The sequence below is a fragment of the Micropterus salmoides genome, unplaced genomic scaffold (assembly GCF_014851395.1).
Source record: "Micropterus salmoides isolate LMB-PRFRI ecotype aquatic unplaced genomic scaffold, ASM1485139v1 Ms_hic_scaffold_3757, whole genome shotgun sequence".
NCBI lineage: Eukaryota > Metazoa > Chordata > Actinopteri > Centrarchiformes > Centrarchidae > Micropterus > Micropterus salmoides.
This window is the reverse complement of record NW_024043103.1, coordinates 13,806-33,476: the sequence shown is the minus strand read 5'-3', so window position 1 is coordinate 33,476 and position 19,671 is coordinate 13,806. Positions and strand designations below refer to the sequence as shown.

The 19,671-nt window shown below is 40.1% G+C and overlaps 2 protein-coding genes across 3 annotated transcripts; one reads left to right on the top strand and one right to left on the bottom strand.

Moving 5' to 3' along the window:
• Positions 1–137: 137 nt before the first annotated feature.
• Positions 138–1,114, top strand: LOC119884891 (uncharacterized protein C12orf45 homolog; the record flags this gene model as incomplete). Its single annotated transcript, XM_038695171.1, is given in 2 exon segments — positions 138–271; positions 418–1,114. Coding segments are annotated over 2 exon segments (323 nt in total), but the record flags the coding sequence as incomplete, so codon positions are not given.
• Positions 1,115–2,042: 928 nt separating this feature from the next.
• Positions 2,043–19,289, bottom strand: LOC119884890 (RAD50-interacting protein 1-like). 2 transcript variants are annotated; one of them, XM_038695169.1, is made up of 15 exons: positions 19,027–19,289; positions 14,978–15,103; positions 14,092–14,207; positions 11,925–12,098; positions 11,698–11,838; positions 10,916–11,099; positions 10,629–10,739; positions 10,025–10,250; positions 8,553–8,690; positions 7,415–7,509; positions 6,981–7,085; positions 6,556–6,776; positions 5,138–5,318; positions 4,811–4,929; positions 2,043–3,932 (listed from the first exon to the last, which is right to left on the bottom strand). In XM_038695169.1, exons 1-15 carry the CDS (start codon positions 19,258–19,260, stop codon positions 3,719–3,721), a joined length of 2,385 nt encoding a protein of 794 aa, XP_038551097.1. In that variant the 5' UTR covers positions 19,261–19,289; the 3' UTR covers positions 2,043–3,718. The 2 variants fall into 2 exon arrangements, with proteins under 2 accessions (XP_038551097.1, XP_038551098.1); XM_038695170.1 differs by lacking the exons at positions 14,978–15,103; positions 19,027–19,289 and having other exon boundaries at positions 14,077–14,209.
• Between the last annotated feature and the right edge of the window lie 382 nt (positions 19,290–19,671).

The window sequence follows — 19,671 nt, the reverse complement described above, 5'->3', positions numbered from 1 at the left end:
GAAGCAGCGGTGAGACCAAGCATCACTTTTCTGCAGTTTTAGTTACTGTTTGGGTATTACTGAACAGTACTTGTGATTTGCAGTACAACTAATTCATTTGAGACAGAGGTGTGATGATGTGTTTTGTTGCGCATCAGTGCTGGAGCGGCTGCAGAGCTTCCTGCCTCAGATGGCCGAGGCCAATGAAAAGCTGAAGCAGCAGATGGAGGACGCTCCTGCTGGATGCTTTGATATAGAGAGCGTGGAAGAGGCAGAGAGGGTCATAGAGATGGTGAGTCTGCTGGTAGAGCTAAAGCTTTCCTGCCTCCTTCTGGTGAACTAGAAAACTCCAAACGTACATTTAAACATTTAAGGGAGGCTCCTTTTAGTTGTAAGCTTTGATTGAGTCACATGAGGTCTTCTTCTTCTTGTCCTCAGGACGTAGCGCTGGTGGATCTCAGCGGGTCAGACAGCGACTCTGGAGAGGAAGAGGAGACTTCGGACTCCGAGGAGGAGTCAGACTCTGGCGAGGAGAACGGCATCACAGAGCAGAACCTCAAATTACCTGGAGACAAAGGCAAGACGAAGAAAGCCAACATCCAGGTTGTTGATCAACAAGGAGAGTAGAAAAGTTGCCCAGACAGACTTTTGGCTGCAGATTGAATTTCTTTGACCTCTGAGGTGATGTGGGTAAAACCGACCAATGACAAAACCTCTGCCTTGTGTGCACTGCACAGACTATGAGAGCAGAAAACTCCTGTGTGGAGAGATGCAGATCGTCCTGATGCTGATCCGTATGAGAACAGTAAATATTATTTTGTACAGTTAAAGGTCAAAGCTGCAAAAGTGCCTTTGGAGCTAGAACACAGTATGTGATTACCTCATCCAGCCCGGCCATCATCTGAACGTAGGACCTCTCGTACAGGATGTGTTTAGGTGGAACACTGGATCACTTTGTGTTTGGCCCCTGTTTTGATGAGCTGACACACATCAGTTTGGCCTACAAGCTTTTTGTGCTTTCATGAGGCACATTTGTGATTTTCTTGAATCAGTTCAGGCTAACCCATTAGCCAGCTGAAATAATCCTGTTAATTCCTTCAAATTTTCATAATTAAACGCCATGTTCTCTGGTTCAGTCGGTCTGATTAGTCAGAAAGTTGAAGTTGTTTCTTTTGCTCATAATGTTGCAAATTATATGTTTTTTTTTGTTTGTTTGTTTTACATGAGCTGATTTAGTTTTATTGTATTTCATTTCATCACACATAGTTGTTTAAATCATTTTTATGAAAATTAAATTGTAAAATCTTACCAACAGATCTGTTCACTCTAATAGACGGCTTCTCTTTAACCTACACATTCTCATCTGAAATCACAATTAGATTAATATTTTGCTACTGGTGAAAAGAAGCATGTTTGGGGTTCAACTTGAAAAGTCTTGTTCTTAATCCAGATAACTCTGAATAAGCTGCACTCAGAATCGCAGGCCTTATTGTTAAAAAACGGTTTCCAGTTAATCTAACAAACTGAACCAGGATCAGTTTGTTTCAACGTGCGCAGACTGTGGAGTCAGATTTATTTCACGTCTCAGACATCAAGCACTGATCATACCGATCCACAGTGAAGAAAACGCTGATGTTAAGGAAAACCTGTCATGTTTGTATACACAAAGCAACAAAATATTACAGCAAAAACAAATAAACCACCGAAATAAACAAGGGAAAAGAATTTCTGGCAGCATGTTGTAGGTCAGCAGGTCTTTGTGGAAGAAGTGTTATAGTTGTACGTACAGAAGATGCAACATACAATTAAACAACTTTAAATAATCTAATAGGACACATTTTATACAAAGATAAAACAGCATTCGCATTTTCTAGAAATTAAAGTTCTTTAATCTGTTGGATTATATTATAAGTGACATAACCTCCATATGGAGGAAATACTATTTAAAACCCATCAGGTTGGCTATCTGCCACTGTGCATTTTTAATAAATGGATTTCTGGGTATCAGTTTCTTACATTTTGTTTAGTGACAGTTAGAGACACGAGGTCAGCCACAGACCCAACTTGTTTATTAGCTTTATTTCATTTGCAGCACATTTAAAAACAACTGGATTACTGTCATTAGTATAATGTTTAAATATGTTGTATCAAGTTTAAAGTTTAGGAGCTCTACGACGTGCAGCTGTCACGTTAGAAATAAACAGGCATCGAGTCGGCTAACACTTTTCAGCTAACATTCCTCTCTCGCTTTATTTGCAGCAACAGTGGTTTTTTTGTAATATTTTAAAATATATTCTTCATAGCTCTGTTATAACGACCTGTTCCTCTAAACCGAAGTAGGCAGCATGTGATTGGTCCATTTTGTGCAGTAGAGTCACGTGATGCACCATGGGAACATGCACAGAGCCTGGGGAAGAACACCTATGCTATTCTTTGATTTAAATGCATGTGAATGCAGAAGCCACTTGGAGGATCCACACTGAGCACTTCAGCATTTAAACATTCCTGAGCCAGACCCCGCGTGCACCTGTTGGTCTCGCAACATTCTGGGTGCGTTACCCCCCTGACACTCAGCCAGTAAACGTACACATCCAGCATGTGCTTCCTAGAGAGTATGTATCGCTCTCACACAGTTTATTGGGACTTTTCATTTGACTTTTGTTTTTACTCTCAAACGGCTGCAACTTGTGATTTAAAAAAATATCTGAGAGAATCTGACATCGTCTGCCGGTATTGCAGATCCAGACATGGGCCTTCTATATCTCATATCAGGGAAGAAGTCGACTGCTAGCGAGCAAACATGGATGCAAACAATGCAGACACGTGGGTTTGTTTTTTATTGGCTTTGCAAATGTTTTATGATGAAGGAAGTGCATCAACATGTCCACTAGACCTCAAGGATACACACCATGCGTTGTAGTGAGCAACACTGAATATAAACAGAAACTTGTTATGTTTTAAGTCCACAGTGCACCTTTCATTTATATCATGAGCGCAACACTGGGCAGCTGTGTCTTTCAGGGAAATGTAAGTATCAACCAATTAGCCCTGATGGTTAGGTTATCAAACACACACACACACTCTCAGTGACACACAAAAACAAAGACAACCCCATTAACCAGTAGTTGCGGGGCAACTGAAGGCGAGAGCATTGCAGGTCGGCGAGTTCATGCAATGACATCTCAATAATATAAACTTATTAAACACTAAACTGACGAATGTTACCTGTCTTCTTTACAAAGAAGACTAATGCTAATGATGATGTAAGTATTAGGGCCTCATTAAGAGAAAAAAAAATAAATTGGTTTTAATTTATTTTGCGTATCAAGAAGAAAGTCAACTCCTTTAGGCCATCAAATCACGTTAGAGTGACCATGCCAGCCAGCTGTCATGTCGGCTACATCACTGACAGCTTTTGCTTTCAGTTAGGAATACAGTTGCACCTCTTAAAAAACTTGCCTTCACACTCCAAGGATGTAACCTACAGGCCTATGTCTATGATGTAGCTTACAGAGCAGATGGCATGGTGGACAGTCACTGTAACTGGATTTGATGGACTAAAGGAGTTGACTTTCTTCTCGAAATGCTAAATAAATAAAAAAAATCTTCATCTCACCACCTCCCCTAATGTGGGCCTTCATACTCCGTCGTACTAATGGCAAAAATGGAATAAGAAACAATTGCCAAGCACTCGGTCTGATGCACACTCCACCCCAACACATACTGCCGGGGAGAACTGTTACTGTCCCGGCCAGGAGGCTCTGAGGCTGAGGAGAATCAACACGTCACAGGGTGCCAGGCAGTAAACTCCCAACTCATTCAGTGCAGACTGTGGTGAAGGATCTCCTGCATCTGTCCAACCTGTCGTCTCCTCCTCCGACTCCTTCAGGAGATTCTTTAGCAGAATAGCAGAGCCGACGTTGAGACACAAGATGATACAGGCCTCCTTCACACTGCGGACAGATAAAGAGAGCAGATGGAGACAGAGTGGCTCAGTGTTTTCTTATCATGTTCTTAGTTTGGCTATATGCTCATTACAATCCAATCTGATGCAAAGGAAAGTGCTTTTTCATCAGTGGTGCAACTCTATTATTATTCATTTAAGAGTGCTGAGCTGCTACAATATTCACCCTGGGAGAACAGAGAAAAACAACATGGTCATGACTGTGTTGCCTAATTCTGGTCACAACCCCAGAACTGAAGTGAGTCTCAATCTTAAAGACACGTTTTAAAAATGATCGGCTGTGACTAATACACTGCAAAAACTAAAATCTAAGTAGGATTAATTATCTTAACTGAAGGCAAAATAAGACAAGATATTTCTTCTTACCAGGCAGCTTTTATGTTTTTGCAAGTTTTTTTTGTCCTTAAGTAGCAAGTGAAATATTCTTGTTCAGTTGGCAGATAATTTATCTTATTTTAAGTAATATTTCCCCCATTTTAAGGCTTTTTCCCCCCTTGTTTTTGAGTGATCAGTTTTTGCAGTGTATTTGGCATCTGATTTGGGGTTTTCCATAAAATAAGTTTACTAGATACAATTCTTAAGCACATCTTCTCCCATGTTTCCACATCACATGCCTTTTGTAAAAGCCAAACACTCTTCTTTAAGTTTCGCCTGCATTTCTATTCTAGATGTGTGACTTTCTCAGTGCTACCACAGACATAGTTAAAAAATTTCCATAATAGCCACCCATCCGCACATGAAAAAACAAAGAGACTTAATAATATAATACTTGTTATTAGTTATAATACTAGCACGGACAGCTGTAGCACTGAGAAAAGAGGTACACGTGAACAAGTTGAGCCTCATCATTCTCTCACTCGCACTTACTGCTTAAAGAAGTTCTCAGGTCTTTTGCAGTAGTGACCAAACAGAGGAAATAGGTTTCTGGTCATGTCGAACTGAAGCTGAGCTGCCCCACCGTCACTGAAATGATTAGACAGGATCACCTGACAGAGAGACACATGGATATGTTGACAACTATTTCATTGGAACTGCACGGCTAGGAAACCACATGGGTCAGCTGTTTAGTCGCCAACATTATAACGGAACCAGTAGACCCTTGCTGTAGACTTATGTGCCACCCCAAGGATGTTGTAGAATGCTTGGATAATTTAAAACTACAGGTCAACACACAGTAGGGCTTTCATCTCTTACATCCTGGTAAAGAAAGTTGTCAAGTCTCTCCGCCAGGCCCTGCCAGGCCAGTTGGAACAGAGAAAGACTCAGGACCTGATGAAGGTTCAACAATCTGTCCCTCACACAGAGCATCATGGGACATGCTGAGCTGGACAGGGACATGGCGGACTGGTCGTGCTGGGATGGTAGGGACAGCCACCTAAAGAAAAGTAAAGATGAAAAGAAAGAGAATAGATCAGTGCAAAGCTTTATTTTTGTATTTGAAATTTTATAGAACAAAAACACTGGGAAGAGGAAATAATCTATTTTTTTAAACAGCACAGGCAAAGTACCAAGGGGATTAAAGGTGGAGTAAGCTATTCTGAAGAAATCCTCCTAAAGGCAAAATGTCCCAAGATTATGCAGCACAACTCCGAGTTAGCCTGTGAACATCTGCACCAAATTTGGTTAAAACAGCTCAAAGCAAAATTGATTTGAGAGTTTATGTCAAATAGTCGGCCTCCGCTCGCTTTGAATATAACATGTGATGAAACGGAATGATGGGAAGGGATAGCTTTTGTGCAGCTCCATCCAAACTCAAAATGTCAGGAAAATAAATAATAGTTCGGTAGGCAATCACAGCTCCAACTCTCTCTAGTCCTACATTTTAATGCATCAACTGTCCTGAGCTATAGTACAGCTGCACAGTTTTCAAAATGAGAATCCCAATTGTTTTCACTCAGAATTGAGATTACAATTTATCTCCCATGACTTTAAGGGATAAATTGCCATCATGTTTTGTTCAAGCAGTTTCATAAAGAATACACTGCTTCATTTAAAATGTACATCTCAAATACAACTGCACGGAACACAAAATGCAGGAATAAACAGCTCCTGTCTGCACTTAAAGACATTTGACTGCCAGATGTGCTCTAAACCCTAAGGCCTTAGAAACGTAGTGAAAGTATAACTTTACTTATACTTTCACTATGTTTGACTGATTGTTACGCAAACCTTTTGTCTTAAATGATCCAGTGATTTATTTAAAATTATGTTTCATTATGTAATCCAGCTTCTATTCAAATGCAAATAAGGTGCTGTTGCTGTCAAAGTCACCATTTGTACTGAGCTCAGGGTCTTAAAAGGCTGGCCCTCATCTGGGCTTGCACTTGCTATTGTGGGCATGGAGCTCAAGACCTTTATGCTCACTTGAGCATAAGTTATTTTTACATTACACTCAGACACTCCACCAGAGGGCAGCATGAGACCATCAATGAATTGTCATATTTCACATTGATTGTGTTTGTGATATAAAACATTGTTAACTTTTCACACGACATGACTCAAATACATCATACAAATTATTTCACACAGTTTATATCTGTCCTAACCTGATAATAATAATAATCTTTAAAACACCAGTTGATGTCGTACTCATCACCAGGCTGATGTCTCACCTGTCTTGGCGGTATGGTTTGGCTTTTTCTGTGATTTCTCTGATGGTCCATTCCAGCAGTCTTCCCATCATGTCTCCTTTAAGTCGTTCCAGCAACGCCAAAAGACCTTCAAATAGAGAGCCCTCCAGAGAAGCCAGACGACCCACCTCCATCACCCCTAGGCCCCCCAGTACAACTTCCTCACCAAGTGAAACTGCTGCCTGCTGCAGCTGTAGGAAAAACTGCAGACAGAATAAAGGAACTGGTAAACACATAAATATCAGTGAAAGGGTATTACCAAAAATGTCACTCTCTTCTGGCTGCCCTCTGGCAGCTCAGTGCAGCTTGTTCTCACTTGAAAATTATAGGGCTATATTTTGCACGCATGCACACGCGCGCACACACGAAATTGAAACATTTCATACATTTAAATAAACTCCACCCACCACATTGTCTCCCCAGTCTCCCAGGATGGTGCAAATGTAGTTGACAGCATTAAGGATGGCACAATAACGGGCACCCAGCGGGCAGCGAGACTCCTCCTTCATCACCTGGAAAGCAAAAAAAAATAAATCTATGTATGTATAATCAATCAACCAGCTGTCTCATTAATTTTTCTCTTGCCCTTCCGCTCTTTCAAAGATTTAATTGATTTCAGTCCATAAAAATGGAGGACAATTCAACAAAAATTTTTTTACTGAGCAAAAGCATTCAGGCTGAAAATATAGCTTATTATGCCTTCCATTCTTAAAACACGCAACCTAGTTAGCGCCTCTCTCCTTCTTTAAGAGGGTTTCTGAAACGCTTACCTTTCCTTTATTGTTTTAGTGGTTTTTTTCTCTCCATTGATACCAGTGTAGAGTGTCTTCCTCATTATTACCTGGGTGAGTCGTATACGGAAGTCATCTACCAGTTCTCTCTGTAGCCCCAGGAACTTCAGTTGCGCAGAAGGACAGGGCAAAGCTCGGTACCGCTCTGTGCAGCAGGATGACAAAAAACACAAGACATTTATTCAAACATTTTTAGATGCTTTAAGAGCATACGTGAAGTTTTTGACCACTTGTAATGCTATGGAGTGATGTTAAGTTGCAGGTCCCCGTTTTGGACACACATTTCACGGGCTTGCAGGTGACATGACCTACATTCCTGTCAACTGCTTCTCACTATTCACTCTCTCTGCAGCAGCTGGCAAACCATCTTAGAGATGCCTTAGCGCAGCTGTCCCTTTCACGTCACGTGTGTTAAGCAGTCTTGCTGCCCAAATCCTGTTACCTTGCGAGGCAGCTGGATTTGTGAGATCATGCAAGAACACCTGATTTGCTACATAGCTCCCACGGTGGAAACAATATTGCCAGATCTCTACCCAAAACATGTCTACTCTTGCACAGTATATACCATCATCCCTTCTATAACGACGCCCATGTTGCTCGGGCTACTAAACAAGGTGTGGGTTTGGTTAGTCCATTTTAAATTTAACCTCCAAACTTGATGTTTTAGAGGTTTCTGCTCGGTCTGTCTCTCCTATCACATCCGTGGTGTCAGATCACTTTCTAATTAAATAGGTAGCGACACTAGCCTGTCATTGATGTACTCACCACTCATCAACTTTAACTACACTTGGTCCTGGCTCATTTCACATCCCTGTTGAAAATTCTACCAGTGACTCAAACACAGCCCTTTCTAGTTCCCTGGATTCAGTTTGGCCTGTTTCTCTTGCTTCATCAGCAACAATCAACACAATTCTTTGACAATTCGGCAGAAAAACAAATCAATGAGACGAGATACAAAATTTGGTCCTCATCTCCAGCTCCTTCTATAAAATCTAAGCTGGTTTTAGCTTCTTAACCAACCACCTGCCTGCTCCACGCTGCTGTCAGATTGTAGTCTGCTATGAATCAAAGGGAATGCAAATGTATTGCAAGGTAATGCAAAATATGTCAGAAAAAAACATGTATAAAATTGAATGAAATTGGGCGCACTGACAGTGAGACATGAGACTCGCTGAAATGTTGTCTTACCAGTGATGACCTGTAGCAGGGTCATGAACGTCTCAGCACAATCTGGAGCCTTCAGCTCATCCATATCACTGATATCTTTGTACTGAGAGCTCCAAGCTCCCTCAGCCGACAGCATGGCATCCATCTTCTCCACCGCCACTGTACATACAGAGGAATACAGGGGTATGATGATTTTTCACTGTTCTTGAGCAAACGCACAGAGACCACGCAGACTGCATATCTGAATTGACTTGTGGTATGTTTGGGATTGTATATTATGCAATCTCAAAAATTCTTCTATAACAAATTACCTACCTGAGCTTTAAGTAAATAATAATAAGTATTGATTGGAATCAGTATCAGCAGATACTCAATATTTTAAGGATCGGGGTTGGGGCCAAATAAAAAGTCTTGATCAGGACCTAATTAATAGAGATGTAGAGTGTTTTATGGATGGCAATATAAAATGATGGTTTGTTGATGAGGTTGAAGCAGACGGGTGGTGAGGTAGTAATTTCATAAAAATATACTGTTTATTCCACTCTGTAACATAAACTAACTGTGACACTAAAGGTCCTTATTAGCATGTGACAGCGCTGTCACGTTCTCGTTTATTTCCTGATATTACCACAGTCCAACTGTACAGCAGCAGAGTGAGAAGAAGTCTAGGTAGATCAACCTGCAATCTCGTCATCGGCCAAATCTGCCTGTCTGTTAATCAATAATGCAAAATATTATTTTTATGTATACATTAAGCATTATCAAACAATGCTGAAAACATATTTTTTTGGTAGTCCAATAATGTCCAATGATAAGCCAGTTTCCCAGTAAAAAGAAACAGTCAAAACATCCAAAAAAAAGAGTTCTTGCAGCAATTTGGAGGGTTTTTCTATACTTAGAACCTACTTTTACTGCAGTTAACCCGAGCTGAAACAGCCGCTGCCCTAATATTTACAGCCATCTTTTGTCTACATATGTGAGTGGAGTAGTTTGTATGGTGTCAAACAAGTATATAAATATGACTAAATGAATTGAAGAATTAAAATATAAAATAAAAATAGTAGTTTGGTGGCTGGATAAACCCTGCGTAGATGTGACAAAATATGAATGGAGAACAACACAAATCCATCAATAGGCCTTTTTGTCAGGCACAAATTATGTTTTCCAGGGAACCCAGAAGCAAAATTAGGCACTGTAAAGTAAAAAAAATAAAAAAATAAATTAAACAGACTATAACTGCAGTGTCATCGGTACAAGAAGTTTGCTGCAACACTGCATTTCAACAACAGGTGATGAAATTAGCCTGCAGTAAAATTGCCAAGGGCTCATTTTATTAGGAACATAAATTGTAGATGACCTAATAATAAAGTGACTTAATAATCATAGAATAACTAAAATACACTTTAGACTACTAATGCAAAATTGGGAGTGAAAGATGACACTTATTCTACATTAAGTCGTGCAGCTGAGCACCCTCATTCTTCACAACCTACTCTTCTTTTCCACAGTGAGCCACTTCTGAAGGATTGCGTCCTCAAGCAGGAGGTGAAGCAGACCAGGCAGCACTGCTGGGTAGGACTGGTTGCTCCGCAGCTCCTTCTCAAACTGCAGCACCTCCTCCACCAAGTGACAGAAGAGCATGTCATCATACAGCAGCCTGGAGGCATCGCTGGCCACCTTCTCCTGGACTAGAGACAGCAGGCCTCGACACAGCTCCACCTACACAGTCAAGACAACGGGAATTTACCGGTTTTATTTGTCGATTCTTCAGTAACACCTTCTTGAGGTCGTTTTTTGGTGTTAAATAAACACAGTGGCACAGATAACCTGATGAAATATTCTACCTGGAGGTTTATCACAGTTCCTAATCAAATGACAATTGTTTTAAAATGTATGACATCACATCATATACTTGTAAGTGACACATGATTCATTTTCCATTTCAAACGTTATTCTATGTTCTTTTTTAGTACAATAAATACAGAAACAGTATTCTGGTCTGGTTGAAATCAGACTGGTTAAGTGCAGTCAAAACAGTTTTTTCAGGAAGGGGAGGGGTCAAAGCAGTCAAGTAGAGCCCATTAGAGAACAGCATACCCTGGCACTGATGTTGGCCCCAGCTCGGTCAAGTATAGGTTGGATCTTTTCCTCCAAGAAGGTCGAGCTGTTACTCATCCACATCAGAACCTGTGTAAGGTACCACTCTGGCTGAAAGATGAACGGATAGAGGAGCAGCATCAGCATCTAAAACTTTGCCAATACTTTTTGTTTTTTTATCCTCTGTGGAGACGACTCATCTCTCTCTGATCCAGTTCGCTGTCCTTGCAGAAGTAAAAATAACAGACATACACGTGTGTGTATATGTGATTCTGTGTGTGACAGACCTTGCTGAGGGAGTTGGTCTGCCGATTCCCATAGAAGTGGTATTTGAATCTCCTGCTGAGCGGCGTCAGCAAGATCTGGATGGGAAGACAGAGGGGAGGAGCTTGGGACGCAGGTGTGGCGGAAGGAACCGGCTGGGTAGAGGGTGCACGGGAGGCCAAAGCCCTCTGGGACACGAGGTCATCACTGCCAGAGGAAGTTAAAGAAACCAAACACCGGAGCACCTGCAGTGTTCCAAATCGACATCGTCCTTCGTTGGAATCCTGCTGGGGACCCCGTGTCATGTCACCGCCCTGTCACCCTCTTTCTATGTCATCTCATACTTCTTCCTGAACATTCTCATCAGCATGGAAATTTCAAGGCAATCCATCCAAAACTTGCCAAAACATCTTACTGTGAACCAAAAATGTCAACCTGCTCGTGGCGCTTGATAAAAAGTCAGGGGATCAATAAAGTCACTGGGATACACCGTCTGGAAAGCACAAACGTCTGTACCAAGTTTTGCCCCAACCCATCTGGTGGATGTGAAGGTATTTCATTGACCTTCTGGTATTTGTCATAATATTTTACTCTTGACTACCAACAGACACTGCCCTCCCTACAGCCACACCAGTAGTGTGGCTAAAGACTGTAATCCAGGTGCCACTACGTTTCCTCCAAAGCATATAAGCCAACGCAAAGTAGTTGGATATGAATTTAATTAGTTTGAGACAGAGTTTGTGTATGTGTGAAGGTAATGATGTGTACAGAACATATATGTGTAGAAGCCCAAACTGAAGGATACGAGGTCTGCAGGGCAAGCAGCTGTGGGACAAGCAGCTCCAGCTGGCTGTTGATCTCCTGACAGTTGGCAACAGGTGTCAGGGACTGAGTAGGAGGGGAGATGATCGGCCAATGAAGTTGAGTCAATACTTTCTCAAAATCACTATGAAAGAATTGAAGAGAAGGATTTAGGACAACGATACATTGATAACTTGTATCTTTGCATGTGTGCCCTGGGTGGGGTTATACCTGGCCAGTCGGTCTTTGATGATCTTGTGCCAGAAGTGAAGTGTTTCACGGAGGAAGTCCTGGAGGTGAGAACACCCAGACTGGTTTAGTCCAGCGTCCAGCACAGCCATGCTGTCTACTGCCCGGATGGCCTCCCAGACACTGCTGGTCATCAGGCACTGCTGTACTGCAGCGCTGCAAACACACAACACTTTACACATTACAGCCCACAGCAGTCACAGAGAGGGAGAACCCTTTTTGGTCAGATTAAAACTCAGCATAATATTTTTTTAATTAAAATGAGGATGGGGTGATGCAGGAGAAAAAAAACAAGCAGTTTGGAGATTATTGCACCACATCTGTCCTGTGTCATAAATCCAGCGCACCTTTTAATTACAGCACAAAATGAAGTTCTAATGCATGTATGATTCAAGTGAATAAAATCAAACATTTATTGAATATTTATTGATCATTTGTTATATTGTTATTGAAATAAATTATATTGTGATAATTATTCTTATATTGTCCAAGCCTAAGATGACATGAGTTATAACTGCCACAACTTCTTAGGCACCATTATCAGCTTATGACATTTTACACTGCATAAATTAGCTTAGCGGCTAGCAGACTTTTCCTCTACTCACAGCTTAATAATTTACACATTATATATGCTTATACTAAATCGGTGTTAAGCCTTGCTTTATCTGGTCTGTGCTTGTAAAATAATTGACATGTCCCCGTCTTCTAACGTATTACCGGATTTACTTTCCTCACCATTGGTAAGTAACTGCATCTCCCGACAGAACCCCGCGGTTGAATTTCATTATCATTTTAAAAGTTCAATAAATGAATGATGTTTCCTAAGTCAATCAATAATCGTGTTAGTAATCGTGATTATGATTTTTGCTATCATCAAGCTGACCTAATTCACACCCATTTGATGGACCAGACTACATTTTACGGTGTTGTACCTAACCCTAATTTGGAAGTTAGCAAACCTTAAAAATAATATTTACAGTGCAGTCCACGTTGTGGTCGAGCGGAATATCTGACGGATCCGTGATATGTGACGTGTACTGAAGAAACCACAGTAGCTGTCCAGGCTGACATTTCAAACCTAAACTCAGTCAAATTGATGAGAAAATAATCCTCCGATCGTGTTTTCTGTTACAGATGCAGCAGTAAAGTCCCGTCTCTTCACCTACACAAAACATACCAGGGCACGAGAGCCAGCGCCAGTCCTTTTCCTGTTAGTAGAACTGTGTACTGGACGTCCTGACAGGCTGGAGTTTGTGCAACCTGCACAAACGTAATTATTCTCCAAGTTGATAAATGATGAAATGCAATGTTAAACTACTGGAAAAAGACAGACTCACTTAATTACAACCGCTCAGACTCGCTACCACATACTACCGCACACTGAGCTGAGGCAGATTCAGGGATAACAACTCCCTTTGGTCTGTAACATGAGGCGTTTTTCTAGAGCACTGCTCAAAACGGCTGCTTTTTCTTTTGAATTTTTAACTTTTAAAAACAACAACAATTCTGCATTCATTTTTCAATGGTCATTTTAAGTTGCTCTTTCACTCTGCCCAAAGATGTCATTTATTTTTACATGTATTCCTCATTCTTCAGTTCAACCAGTTTTAATCAAGCAACAAGTTTGTGACTTCAGTAACTAATGAATAAAATAATTATGTTTATTGTCATTATACTCGGGTAGGGCTGTACGATATGGGGAAAAACGTTAACATGATAAAAAGTCCTAATTAGTGTATTATTCAAGTGAATAAAATCAAACATTCATTGAATAGTTATTGAAAATTTGTTATATTGTTATTGAAAAAAATTATAATGCGATAATTATTGTTATTGTTTTATTGTCCAGCCCTACACTCGGGTACAATGAAATTTCACATGGCATGTCTATTTTAGCATGATTTGAACATATAGAGAAGTAATGGTAGATTTGACTACCTGTTTTTCCAAATTTGAAAACCATAAAATTACAGTTAACGCATTAGACTACTAATCCACAGTAATTCAGCCTGTTTTGCTTTCACGGTTCTTTATTTTTTCAATTCTGCTGTTTATTTATGTCTCCGTTCTCGGTTCCCACATCTGTCATATCTCTCTCTCTTTGATAACTAAATCAGTGTCTTCATCCCCTTACCCTCATTCACAGTACCTGAGTTCCTCTATATGTTGAAGGCAGCGTAGGTATTTCATGTGACTCTCTATAATGTCGACTTGTTTAAGCGTCTCACCGAGGCTATCCATCCAAGGCTGGGCCTCCTGTAGGTGCTGGGAGACACATTAACATTAACATTAACATTAACAAACAATTGATTATACCTCCCAGAATGGTGCACGTGGAAGGTCTCTGTGAGATGTTGAGTCTGGAATATTGCTGGCTGGCTTCATCTCTCTGTTAAATTAACATAATGGAAACATTTGGAAGTGACTCTTGTAAAAAAAAATATATATATATATATATATATATCAGCTGGGATCAGCTCTAGCACCTCATAACCCTTTATAATTACAGAACACTTTGACAGCTGCCATGCCAAGGTCTAAAGCCCTTTTTAATTCTCACCACAGTGGCAGCAGTGTTAGAAATCAGAACTGACCTATAAAATCTATCTATGTAATAAACAGCAGCCTTATAACAGCCCTGCAGGCTAGGTTATATAGTTTATAGTCAGATTGTTACTTAGATCAGATCATTTCTGATTCAAACAGAAATGTCACCTTTATACTGTCTTATGAAAAGCCATAATACAGACCTGTAATAGATGTTATAGTGTTGTGGACATTGCTAACTACTATTTCCAAGGTCTAAAGTTATTAAATCCTTTAGTGTGACAACACGAAACACTGATCATTGGGTGACCACCGGAGATGTTTGGCTTGCTTTGTGTACTTGTGTATGATCAGAAAATAAAGTACTCAATGAAGTTAGATATTTGTGCTAATAGAGAGTCCATTATCAGTGAATAACCACACACTGCTGCCTTGTTCGTTCATTCAAATAGTACTTTTTTTCTCTGCTTTCTTGGCGGAGTCTTTACCTCGTTCAATTTGTTGGACACAGATTGCTCTCGCTGCAGCAGGTCCTCCAGGGAACATCGGGCCTCCTCAGCAGCAGACAGAGCTGCAGAAACTTTAGGAGGCACAGAACTGGATACAGTGAGAACCTGAATGACACAAATTATAGAGTCACTGCTCATATTTGATTCAGTAGATAGATAGACTGAACAAGTCTCGTGGTCAGTTGCAAACTAAAGAACAATTTCTTGACTTTCCTGCTGCTTGACTTAGAGAGGTTAGTGAGTGATGGAGTGAAGGTTCACAACCAGAAGCTGCACTTCAGAATGTTCTGGTTGTATATGTGTCGCCTATGTATACAGTATAAATAACTGTACTGTATTTAACTTATTGTTTTATTTTTATTTATTTATGTTACCATATTTTAATATACATTTAATTATATGTTAAGATATGTGTTTGTCAGCAAGAAGGGACTACAAACTTTTGTTATACAACCTTGTGTTGTATAATGATATAATGATAAAAATAATGCCTTTATTCTTGATCCTTGGATTCAGATATAAAGTGAGCTGGATTTAGAAGGGAAGTGGCCTGAAGTGGCTGAAGCTTAAGAACTTCTATGACGAAGACTAAAATACACCATCTTTAAATTTCCAATAGTTTGATTTATAATAATAATAAAATAATAATAATAATAAATGGTTGCTTAATTGTCTTTGAAAGAGCCAAAAGAGGGAAACTTCAGATAGCAGGTTTTGACTGAAGAGGAGCTTTGCTGGCTTCCACCTGCACTGTAGTTCTGCAGGTATGACTGTGTGTGTGTGTAATTAGATATCACATTGCTACAAATATGTATAAAATGTACAATCCCTGCTGCCCTTAAGGAGGCCACTGTCACTCCGTTACTCAAGAAGCCCTCACTGGATCCTACCGTGTTAAATAACTTCCGCCCTATCTCTGTTTTGCCTTTTGTCTCTAAGGTGTTAGAAAAAGTTGTGCTTGACCAACTCCAGATCTTTCTAAAACGCAATGATATTTCTGAAAAATTTCAATCTGGTTTTAAGTCTGCTCACAGTACTGAATCTGCTCTGCTGAGAGTTTTAAATGACATCTATCGTTCCACTGACACTGGTGATTCTGTGGCTCTTATTCTTCTGGATCTGTCGGCAGCTTTTGATACGATCGACCACTCCATCCTGATATCCAGACTAGAATGTGATGTGGGGCTAAAAGGCATCGTCCTCCAGTGGTTCCAGTCTTATCTCTCGGGTCGTACTTTCAGAGTAAAGCTAGGAAATTGCTCATCGTCTGTTGCGCCTCTAACCTGTGGCCTTCCTCAAGGATCTATCTTAGCGCCTTCTCTCTTTTCCCTCTACATGTTACCGCTGGGCAACATTCTAAGAAGACATGGGGTATCTTTTCACTGTTATGCAGACGACACCCAAATGTACGTTCCAATCAAGAGAAATGATCCCTCTGCCCTTTCATCATTCTTAGGCTGTCTAGATGAAGTAAAATTTTGGCTGGACCAAAATTTTTTGTTTTTAAATGAAACCAAAACAGAGATCATTGTTTTCGGGCCCACTGTTAATCCCCAGGCTGCCACCCTCGACCTAGGCAGACTAGCGGCGTTTAGATCCTCAAGTGTTCGGAACCTGGGCGTTCTACTGGATGAGTCTTTAAATTTTGATAAACAAATCTCCTCGGTAATAAGCTCTAGTTTTTATCACCTACGTCTCTTGTCAAAAGTCAAACCTTTTCTTAATCCTAAAACTCTTGAGATGGCTGTTCATGCTTTTATCACCACACGTGTAGATTACTGCAATTCACTTTACTGTGGTATCTCGAAATCCCAAACTGCTCGTCTGCAATTGGTGCAAAATGCCGCCGCAAGATTCCTCACAAATAGTCGTAAAAGTGATCATATCACCCCAATTCTGCGGTCTCTTCATTGGTTGCCCGTTAATTTCAGAACTGAGTTTAAAATCCTGTTATTTGTGTACAAAGCTTTATGCAACCAAGCACCTAGCTACCTAACTGAACTGCTACAACCGTATACTCCATCGAGAAGTCTCAGATCAGGCGAACAAAATCTGTTACAAGTCCCTCACTGCAGACTTAAACGCAGAGGGGATCGAGCTTTTTCTGTGGTTGGGCCTCGGCTGTGGAACAATTTGCCCTTAGACGTTAGGATAGCCCCTTCTGTGATCTCTTTTAAGTCACTTTTAAAAACGCACTTGTTTTCTTTGGCCTATAATTAAGGTTGTTTATGTATGAGTATCTTTGTATATACATATACCTATATGTATATGTGTGTGTGTGTATGTTTATATGTCCTTTCTGTTGTTTATTTTTGATAACTCTATGATTGCTTGTGCTTCTTCCGTTCTAAGCTGTTCTTATCTTTGCTGTACTGTTCTATGATGTGCTGCTATGCATGGTGTTAGTGTCTTTTAATTTTGTTGTTCTGTAAAGCACTTTGGTCAGTCATTGGCTGCTATAAAATGTGCTATATAAATAAAAATGAACTTGAACTTGAACTTGAACAATCACATTTATGTATGTCCAATTATCAGATTTGCAAAGACGCATTTTCTTCCAGAACAGAGCCTCTGTGTAGACAGATTACTGATTATTGAGATTATTGTACAGACTTGCTGGCCTGGGTTAAAGCCATTACAATTTGAAATATTTTTACTGACTTGCACGTTCTGTTTGTACAGCATGTGTTAAATTTGTGTGAAATTTTTGTCGTTACTGGAAAAAAAACAACCAAAACACAAAGTAAATTCCAATGTCATCTGACCCTAAAAAGAGAATTCACACTGGCAAACTACCTGAGCACAATAAAATGTCCTAAACTAAGAAAAAAGTTGACAACATACAGACTGAGTGAACACAGCCTGGCCATAGAACAGGGTCGCCACAGACAGAGCTGGCTACCGCAAGAGGAGAGACTCAGTCCCAGTGCGACAGAGGACAGGTAGAGACAGAGCTGCACTTTCTAACCTCATGCCCTAAATATAAAACATTTAAGAGAAAAACACTTCGCAAACATTTCACAAATATACCCCGAATTCAAATTTATATCAGACACACAGAAACTCCTTTACTGGTTGAAATGCCCAAATGTCAAATAATTGCTGCAAAATATGTCTCCTCATGCCACGAACTGAGGACAACCAGTGGAAAGTCAGACTGATAAATAAATGTACTAATTTTCAAATTAGTATTATTTTGATTGTTTGATATTTTATTAATTGTTTTGTTTTTAAATTTCACATTTGAAATAGATTTTTTTTTTAAATGAATTAATAATAATTTTTACTGTCTATTAATATACACACACGTTTACGATTTTTAATGTATTATTATAATAACACACATAACCGTTTCATTTATGTGTTAGAATTTTTAATATATATACATTTTTTTTTTTCTTTTTTTTAAACACACACACACACACACACACACACATACACAGGCTTGCGGTTTAATTTATATAGTTTGACGGAATTTTTACATTTATTTTATTTTTTTATGAACACACAAACAACTTTTACTGTTTTATTTAGTTATTTAATGAAATGTATGAAATTAATAGTAATACTGCAGATTGTGAGTGGCCTGATTTACTCAAGTAATCGGGAGCTGGCTGAGTGAAGCATTTTGGAGAGGGGTAGCATAACAAAGCGTCTGGAGCTGAAAGCAGGGGTCTCTAGCAATTATAGGAGTTTTCTCAGGAAAACTGTCTGCTGAACAGCACAGGGATGAGCGCATCAAGTGTTCTCATGCAGTGGCGCCTGAGCGTTTGGGTGGCTCTCGGTTGTCCGTCAGTGTCACTGGGCTTGTTGTTGTGTTGCAAGCGCGACGTGGCAAGTGCGTGTCCACAGAGTGGTGCTGGGTAAAATGACGCTAAGCAGTTACGTGTATCAGCTGGGAAGTGTGAATATTGTGAGTTAACCGTAAGAAATCTATTAACATGCATTTAATAGATACACAAGGAGGCCTGTTTTTGCTTGGGTTTTTTTTTGCTGCATGCTAAAGACTGTCAGAGCAGTTTACTCGCCTGCTCCTCCAGGACGTTGTTTTCCTCTCTAATTTTTTCCAGCAGGTCGCCAACATTCTTCAGCGACTTCAGGTCGCTGCCCACCTCTTTCTCCAAGAAATCCATTACATAGTCCTGTAGTTTTACAGAATCCGCTGGAGATGATTTGCTGTCTTGGCTGGTTGTGTAAACAGAGTTTACAAAATGATCTGTCAGTTGGTTCATCGTCTGCTGCACTGTTGTGGGCGCCGCCATCTTGCCGCTCTTCTTCTTCTTGTTGAGTTTTGTTGGCGGTTCTCAAACAACGTTCATTACCGCCTCCAACTGGTATGGAGTGCGGATCAAAATGACTAGTCCTCACCTTTTATATACAGTCTACGGTCCTTACATTATAAAACATAAACTCTCAGTCATATTAGTTATTTCTTTTTCAGAATATCTATTAAATCAAAGTGTAATTTTAATTCAGCTGCCTTTTTTGCTCACAGTAGTCACAACTGCAAATGAATTATGTTTACCTAATTTAAATAATGTTACTGTTTAGTCCAGTGTGTCCAAATCTAAGTCTTGATATTGCCTCATCTCTTGTGTTCCTTCGTCTCAGTTTTTCCTGAACTGATCTCTGTAAAACCTCCGTCCTTTCCTCTCTTCCCCCCACTGCTTTTG